The sequence below is a fragment of the Silene latifolia genome, chromosome X (assembly GCF_048544455.1).
Source record: "Silene latifolia isolate original U9 population chromosome X, ASM4854445v1, whole genome shotgun sequence".
NCBI classification, from domain to species: domain Eukaryota; kingdom Viridiplantae; phylum Streptophyta; class Magnoliopsida; order Caryophyllales; family Caryophyllaceae; genus Silene; species Silene latifolia.
The window spans coordinates 324,977,753-324,986,916 of NC_133537.1; the positions used below are offsets into that span (position 1 = coordinate 324,977,753).

The 9,164-nt window shown below is 39.0% G+C and overlaps 2 protein-coding genes across 2 annotated transcripts; one reads left to right on the top strand and one right to left on the bottom strand.

The window, feature by feature from the left end:
* The first annotated feature begins 244 nt into the window (after positions 1-244).
* LOC141618210 (ATP-dependent Clp protease ATP-binding subunit CLPT1, chloroplastic) lies at positions 245-4,680 on the top strand. Its single transcript, XM_074435318.1, has 6 exons — positions 245-657; positions 762-797; positions 1,742-1,851; positions 3,737-3,916; positions 4,090-4,217; positions 4,316-4,680. The coding sequence occupies exons 1-6, from the start codon at positions 443-445 to the stop codon at positions 4,346-4,348; spliced, it is 702 nt and encodes a 233-aa protein (XP_074291419.1). The 5' UTR covers positions 245-442; the 3' UTR covers positions 4,349-4,680.
* A 111-nt stretch (positions 4,681-4,791) lies between these two features.
* On the bottom strand, positions 4,792-8,430 carry LOC141618209 (putative beta-D-xylosidase 7). The gene is made up of 6 exons (XM_074435317.1): positions 7,884-8,430; positions 7,445-7,744; positions 7,084-7,253; positions 6,899-6,996; positions 6,026-6,799; positions 4,792-5,573 (listed from the first exon to the last, which is right to left on the bottom strand). The coding sequence occupies exons 1-6, from the start codon at positions 8,313-8,315 to the stop codon at positions 4,981-4,983; spliced, it is 2,367 nt and encodes a 788-aa protein (XP_074291418.1). The 5' UTR covers positions 8,316-8,430; the 3' UTR covers positions 4,792-4,980.
* Positions 8,431-9,164: the final 734 nt, after the last annotated feature.

Genomic DNA, 9,164 nt, shown 5'->3' on the forward strand with positions numbered 1-9,164 from the left:
AGATTTAATTGGAATTACTGATAAGATAAAGTGTTATTTGCAAGACATCCATATGATAGATTATTTCCATAAAATTATAAAATAATGCATTTTTTTTATTGTGTACAGAAGTTGATATAAAACCATACTATCCTATTCAACGAAATAACAAGATATCACGAAATATTATCAAGTCTCAATATCACAAATATTACTATACAACCAGGTCACATTATATAAAGTTTTCACATTTCACAAATTCTTACCTAATGTATGTCATTTGGTTTTCCAATACTCGATATTAACCGATAACACCATCTTATTTTTCAATTTGGTATTCGGTAGTCGCTACTCGGTCATTCTCATTCTATCGTGCCGCTAATATTATCCCCAAATTGAACACGAAACCATCGTTTAACTTTCCCACCTTCATCGCAAATAGCAAGAACTCAACAACTCAGCAATGGCGTCCAACACACTCTCACTATTTACTCCGCCATCCACAATCTCACCTTACAAATCCAACATCTCTCGTTTCTTTCCTTCTTCTGGTCAATCAAACGGTCTGCTTAGCTCCTTATTCGGAAATCAGCTCTCAATTCGATTACCAAACCCTAATTTCGTCGCATTGAAGCGTCAACATACAACTATGACCGTCTCCTTCAGCTTACCTACTAGGTAATCTTTCAATTTTGTGAAATTTGCAATTTTTGTGAATTTGATAAAAGGTTTGATTTTGGTTAGTGTTGATTAATTGATTGTTTTAATTTGTGTGTGTGAAGTAAGCGGGAGGATGTATCGTCGGAGAAATTGCCTAAGTAAGGTTCTCTATAATTTGTTAATTGGGTTTGAATTTGTTGATTTGGTTTAGTGTTAATTTATCCGCTTGCTGTTAATTGAATTTGGAGATTCAAATTGAATGTGCTTTTTATCATGAAATAGTAGATGCAGTGGCGGAACTAGGGGAGTAGCATGGAATTTGTAGTTAAAATCGATTCTTTTTCTAATTTACTTTATTACATTACTAGTTCGCCCTTAAATATCTTCCCCCTAACTAAAAACAGTAAGTATTGCTTGAGACCGTAGGCTTCTCACAATCTCTCTTTCATTTTAACATTGTTCCAAACGGCTGTGAATGCCTTCTTAACTTAAGATGGTCTTAAGCAAGAGTTTGTGAACTAAAAATCTTGGTTTTGCCACTGAGTATGGTTGTCCTGCTCTCGATTAAGGTAAATGGGAAACAACCTGCTTTACCTGATTGTAGGAAATGGTGTGTACTGATGCAGATGATATCAAATTGGGTTTGAAACGGAATAGCCTTTGTTTACCTTACGTATTTGCGTTGGTCTTCAGGGTGGTAGTAACTATTACTTCGTAAGTGTTAATGTAGTTGCTAAGGTACTTTGTGTATGTGTGAGATTAGTGAGAGAGATTCTTTGCTGACACCTGGAGTAGGTAGTCTGAAGGTAGACCGTAGACCGTAGACCTAGTGTGAGTAAACAAAGATACTACTATGTTTAGGTAGAGGTGGTCATCTCGTGCTTCTTCTCATTTGTTTTCACTCACATTCTTCTGCTAACATGCTTAATCAAATATCTTCAGCTTTACATGAAACCTTAAAATTGAGCCAAAAATTAGATCGGGCATGTTTGTCTTTGGTTGAAGAACTTGAAGTTGCGAACTTGTTCTTATGGCCTGTGGTGGCTCATAATTGCAATTTGCATGTGGATAATGGTTTCTTTTGTTTCCAAGCTTGTAACAGATGGTCTGCCAGGGGAATAAAGTCTTTTGCTATGGCTGAACTGGAGGCTAGGAAGCTTAAATATCCAAACACCGGGACTGAGGCTCTTCTGATGGGAATTCTTGTGGAAGGTTTGTTCCTCAGCTATGTTTGAGAATTTGGATTTTCCTTCTAATTGCATGTTCTATTGATTTTATACTCGTGGGCCAACGTAGTTTTTTTTTTCTATGTTTAGCAAAAAAAAATTAGTTAGCTTTTGCTTGGCATAGTGTTCATCTTCAGCGAATCCGACACCTTCTAGTGCGGGTAAGTGTGCGCACAAGTATTGACTCTCTTGTTACCATCTCAGTAAACAAGCCGTGTAAGAGTGTATGCATGCTGACTGTAAAATAAAAGACAAGGTAACTAGATTCCTCGTCACTTGTAGGCGTTGTAGCTTAAAATCTAATAATTGGAAAATGGTTCGACCCATTTTTAAGCAGGCCACCGGGTAGACCTTTGCAGATACATACCATAACGAGATTCTTATGTTTCATTCCTCCACCCACGTAGGAGCTAGTATGAGAAGGATTGACTTATATTCAATGAGGCGTTCTTCAAAGTGTTGGCCACTGCCACTTGCTTTTAGTATTCGGACAGACTGACCAAAGGTTGATTTACATTAACAATGAAATGGGTACATCGTAGTCATATTTGCAATTTACTTCAGTGATTAAGAAATTTATTATTTACTGTAGTTGGGGTTTCAGCAGTAAGCCAGAAAACTTTTTATTTTTTATTTTTTTTACGCTAAAATAAAAAATGCCAAGCAAATGCTAACTTTTTATTTTTTATTTGCAATGGGAATTCTTGTGGAAGGTTTGTTCCTCAGCTATGTTTGAAAAATTGGATTTTCCTTCTAATTGCATGTTCTATTGATTTTATACTCGTGGGCCGACGTATTTTTTTTTTTTTTCATGTTTAGCCAAAAAAAAATAGTTAGCATTTGCTTGGCATAATGTTGATCTTCAGCGAATCCGACATCTTCTAGTGCGGGTAAGTGTGCGCACAAGTATTGACCCTCTTGTTACCATCTCAGTAAACAAGCCGTGTAAGAGTGTATGCATGCTGACTGTAAAATAAAAGACAAGGTAACTAGATTTCTCGTCACTTGTAGCTTAAAATCTAATAATTGGAAAATGGTTTGACCCATTTTTAAGCAGGCCACCGGGTAGACCTTTGCAGATACATACCATAACTAGATTCTTATGTTTCATTCCTCCATCCACTTAGGAGCTAGTATGAGAAGGATTAACTTATAGTCAATGAGGCGTCCTTCGAAATTTTGGCCACCGCCACTTGCTTTTAGTATTCGGACAGACTGACCAAAGGTTGATGTACATTAACAACTAAATGGGTACATCGTAGTCATATTTGCAATTTACTTCAGTTATTAAGAAATTTTTTATTTAGTGTAATTGTTGGGGTTTCAGCAGTAAGCCAGTTTTTTTTTTTTAATTTTTTTTTTTACGCTAAATAACTAGGCTCTAATTTGTCATACTTACTAATATCACTGTATCTAGCTGCTGACATTTTTCATATAAGCATGATGTTTTGTGACACACTGGCAGTGTATGAAGGGATCTATAAATCTGTAAATTGGTAATGTATGAAATATGAACAAGGGAAGTGGTGGCAGTTTGGCTGGAAGTGTGCACAGTTGTTGCTTCTTGTAGTAATCATAGGATACGCATGAGAAATAGAATGCCTTCACCCTTCACCGTTCATTAATCCTCGCAAATATTATTTACATCAGTTCATTAATCCTCGCAAATATTATTTACATAGATAGCCTTTAGCTTTCTGTGATTTGGATTTTGTATGTCAATGTGCCTATTCCCGATCTCATTATTTTTCTCAGATTGATGTGTGTATATATATATATATATATATATATATATCAAGAAACCGCTGAATATTTTGATATGCGATGTATGCTCTATGTTACCTATCTGCTACATGTCCATTGCTATCCAGGAACAAGCCATGCTTCGAAGTTTTTGAGGGCAAATGGCATCACCCTTTTCAAGGTGCGAGAGGAGACAGTTAACCTGCTTGGCAGATCAGATATGTACTTCTCCAGTCCCGAGCATCCTCCTTTGACTGAGGCAGCCCAGAAGGCTCTTGACTGGGCCATTGATCAGAAACTGAAGTCAGGTGATTGTTAGCTTGTTTTTACATCTGTGCAGATTGGTTTACTTTGTTATGGACTGAATTTCTCAACAAGAGCTTTGATGCCATATTGGGAGATTGTGCCAACTTTCAATATTGATAGATAGAAAAAGTTGCACTAACAAATTATTAACAATTCCTGCGTACTTGCATTGCAGGTGAAAGTGGGGAAATAACCGTGACTCATTTACTTCTCGGGATATGGGCACAGAAAGAGTTTGCTGCTTATCAAATAATGGCATCACTTGGTTTTAGTGATGAAAAAGCAAAAGAGCTTTCAAAATATGTAAGTCTCTGGTGCATCTGACTCGAGCTTTGATTTTTTTTTTCTCCTGTATCTCTAACCTGAAATTCGTACTGGGTTTTGTTGTTTGGTCTGCACAGATGGATAAAGACATTGTCTTGTCCCATAAGTAGAGTATCTCGGATACCCACGGCACTTGCTTTTGCAGCTTGCCAAACTGTTTTCAAAGGTTTCCGACTACACCTGCCTCTGTTGTATTCATTCAGCTTCTAAAAGCATCTAACAAGCTCCTCGAATCGTCTCCAGTAGGCCTGAATTTACAAGGCTTTTAGATGATGACTCCTGGATGCCTCACAAAGGAAAATGATTTTGTTACAGTCCCAATGTAATCCGATTTTTCATTGCTTATATTCCCATTTTGATAGGCATAGCTTGCACCGAACGTTGTATTTGTATTCAACTTGTCACATGTGTTATATGTTCAGGTAAATGATTTTGCCTCAAATTACTGCCTCAATATTCAATAACTATCTGAACCAGAGCCAATTTTTCTTACTGTTACGTTTGTAGAAGGCTTGAACCTGAAATAATTTGACTCAAAGCGCATAAAATACTTGAAATGACCTGACCCAAAGACGTGTTTGGTTGGCCTCAATAACTATCTGAACCAGAGCCACTTTTTTTTTTTTTTTTTTTTTTTTTTTTTTTTTTTTTTGGACAATCGGCACTTTAATGTTTAAACAGCTAAAACTTATTTCAGTACAATCATGCTGCCCATAAACTAGACAGAGAAGAAAACTGTGAATCAGATGGTTATGTTGATTGGGTGCGCCGCGTCTCCTACAAACAGTATGTAAACACCTTCATGGATTGTCATCATCCCATCTTTGTTAGCCTTGCTGAAATGCTCACAAGGACTCACAATAAACTCTATTTCCTGGGTTTCTCCTCCATTTAAGTTCACACTTTCAAACCCAATCAACTGTTTCATAGGAGTCTCGTCATCTTGCTCATTGTGGCCCACAAAAAGCAAAGCAGGATGCCGCCCTGCCATGGCCCCGTTATTCTTCACTCTGACGACAGCTGATAACTTGACTTTCTCACATGTTTCGGCCCTCAAATTTGAAACAATGGTGATATGATGAGTGTTTGAGTTGTTATGAACTTGATTAGTGTAAGATGTCCTTTCTAAGCTTACTCTGTCCCGAGAAACTGAAGCAAACTCGTAAGAATATGTCGAGTAGCTTAGACCATACCCAAATTTAAAGACCGTTTTGCCTTGGTAAAACCGGTAAGTACGCCCAGGATAGCCTGAAAATGTGTTTGGTCTCATTCTCATATCTGTCATTGGCACTTGCACAAATTCTTGCGGGTACCAAGTCATCGGCAGCCTGCCCCCTACCACCATACAAGACAGTGTTGAGATCTGAAGTTGAAAAATACTTTTCTAGGTAGAGTTAACTCAAAACTACTTTAAGTCCACAACAAGTCAACAACATACGCCCAGTGTTTGAAGAATCGAAGGATTCATATGACGGTTTGGGGACAGATATACACAATCTTAGTTATCTTACCCTCGGATTAACAACACACGAAGGCAGTCTGGCTCACATGATACACATAAAGAGGCTAGTTCTTCACAATAAAAAGAGGCATAACCAGTTTAGTGAATCGTTTTGCATATTTCATCGTAAGTTAGACCCCTATATAACAGTTAGTGGTTGGATTTATTCTACTCTTCTGCAATAGTAAGCTGACTAAACTCTACCTATTCTGCCGAGGATACTAACCCTATAAAATAAAACCACCAACGGAAACAATCAAAACAAATGCTTAGCAAATGAATGAACCTGGATTATGATCACCAAATATGACATCTGCCAGGGCAAGTGGCCCGGCTTCACCAGGGTACCCTGCCCACAAGATGCCTCCAACTTTCTCATTGTCCCTTGCTAGAGATATGTCAACAGGCCCACCACAAATAACGACTAGCACAACCGGGTTTTTTGAGGCTTCTGCTACGCTGCTTATAAGTTTTTGCTGCTCACCAGGAAGAACTAAGTCCTCGCGGTCTAGTTTCTCCCTTTCCTGTGTTTGATCCAATCCCATTACCAAAATAACATAATCGACCTCCTTAACAATCTCCACTGCCTCTTCTATATGAGCTGATGAACATTCAACTGAATCGCACCCAGGATGGTAACTTATATTTACACCTTTCATACAGCTTTGTACCGCTTCAAGGATTGTCATAGTCTTGCAAGGGAAGCCTTCATAATTACCAAGGAGAACTTCAAAAGAATTGGCATTAGGGCCTATGACTGCAAATGAGCTTGTTGCGTTTTTGGCCAAAGGAAGGAGGTTATCCGCATTTTTGAGGAGTACTATACTGTTCCTGGCAGCCTCGAGTGCGAGGTTCTGATGCGCATCAGAGCAAACTCGGGTTGGCCCAATTTTTCCATAAAATTTGTCATTTCTTGGATCTCCATCGAAAAGGCCCAATCTCATTCGAACAGAGAATAGGTTTTTAAGGGCACGGTCTATTTGTTGTTCTGTAGTCTTGTTTTGAACAAGTGCTGATTTGGAGTATTGCGGCGTGTAAGAGCCACACTCCACATCCATACCTAAGTTTACATCAAGGCAGAAGAACATGGTAAGGATTCCGATTTAGAGGTACTTCGTTTGTCTCATCCATTTCTAATATGGGGGGTAGGGGTAGTTACCTGCATTCAGAACAGCCGCAACTGCATCTTCTGGTGTTTTAGCATAGCCTTGTTGTTGATAAATAATGGGAACTGCATTACAGTCTGATACTATATACCTAACCACCAAATTAACTACAAAGGTTAAGGGGGTAATTATTTAGACCACAAAGTTCACAAATAAGCAGATGAGATAATGCAGCTACCCATCAAAATGCCACTGTTCTCGGGCGGTGCCTGTTAGGAAATCATAATGTGCACAGCTAGGAACTCCATTCACGCGGTTATATGCACACATTATCGAGCTTGCGTGACCTTGCTTCACACAGCTTTCAAAAGGAGGTTGAAATGTATCAGCCATATCTTGCCTCGTCACCTTTTAATTTAAACACACGATGATAAACAGGTCAAGGCACAAACACAATAGGAAGATGAAGGAAACTATGGAATATGGATGTCTAAATGATTTTGGAGCTCCTGTGCGGAAGTTAGCAGTGGAATACTCTATAAGACAGCCTAAGGAAAAACACGAAAGACACAAATAACTCCTTTATAATTTAGTTATACCTTAGCATCAAACATGTAGCGAGTCATCCCATGCCAGTTATCCAAATCATGTGCTGTAAAGTGCTTACAGCAAGCAGAGGTCTGAAGGTGCTCTGAGTATTTCAATCCTCGATCAGAATACCCTTGAAGCCCTCTAACATAGGACACTCCGTAAGCTGAAGTCAAGTAGGGATCTTCTCCAGGAGTTTCCTGTCCTCTTCCCCATCTGGGATCCCTAAATATGTTCAGGTTTGGTGCCCAAAATGTCAACCCTTTGCCTTGTCCCACATTGTACATTGCCCTTGCTTCACTTCCAATCGCCTACATTCCGCAAATCTTAAGATTATATCAGTGTTTCATTAAAAAGTGATGATCTTTAAGGTGATCAGTTGGAGTAATATTATTATCTATGACAAAATGAGACGCGAAAATGAAACAGAATGAGTAAGAGGTCACTCACCCGGGCAATGCGATGCCAAAGTCGACGATCAAAAGAAGCAGCAGTTAGAATAATCTGAGGGAACATTGTCGCAGCTGTAACAGCCACCGAGCCATAATGAAATGTCCCATTTGCGTCGAACGTGGCATTAAACCGATACCCACGACCATGCCTCGACACACCATGAAGTGACTCGGACCACCACTCGTACGCAGGGATGCCGAGTCGAGGAATTGGCGGAGCGGAGTTGGTGAGTTGAGCTACCTTCTCGTCAATGCTGAGCCGAGTCACAAGGTCCTCGATTCGCTGGTTGATGGGTAATTGAGGGTTGCAAAACGGGTATGACTTTGTATCCGGGTCAGAGGGGTTGCAAGCGAAGAGTGGTGGTGAGTCGTCTGAGTCGACTCGAGCGAGTAGAGTGTATAGGAGGCAGAGTAAGGTAACGAGTTTCATGGCTGTAGAGCAATGAGATAACTAGATAAGGAGTGTGATTTTTTTGTAGTGGTAAAATGAGGAAAAGCGTGCATGTTTATGGAATGTGTACTTGTAATGTAGTGGAGTGGAGTTTGATGTCATCGTCAAGTCATTCTGATGTTGGAAAAACAAGGCACAACTTGTGTTCTTGTATTTCTGGTCTTGTTTACCTTCCTTGGAGGGTCAATTCTATTTGAACGACAGATGAGACGGTTTTACAATAATTGTGTACAACATAAAAATCTAACTGGATGTTGGGAAAACAAGGCATAACTTGTATTCTTGTATTTCTGGTCTTAGTTTACCTTCCTTGGAGGGTCAAATCTATTTGAATGACAGATGAGACGGTTTTACAATAATTTTTTTTAGAACATTTAAGATCTAAGTAGATCCCTTAAATCATGAGTTTAGGAGGTTAGTCCATGTCGATAGAATATGGAGCACATTTTTTCCGAGTCGTTTACCTCTGTAGAATGAAGTAGAAATGATAAATCATTTGAGACAGATTGCAAGCGTAGAGGGGTGGTTAATTGGCCGCCGAGTCGACTGGGGCGAGTAGAGTATAGAGGCATAAGAAGGTAATAAAATATTTATTGTCATTTGAGGATTTGTTTTCATGGTGTTTTGAAATATGTGCATCAGTGCAAGTCTATGGAAAGTGCAATTTTAGTGTAGTGTAGTATGGTGTAGTGGAGTGGGGTTGGGGGAGTATGCAGTTTCATGTCATTATCAACTCATGATGATGTTGAAAAAAACAAGGCAACTTTGTCCTACTTGTGCAAATCTCTTAGATCAACTTAAACTAAGTCTCTTTAATCATGGACTTAT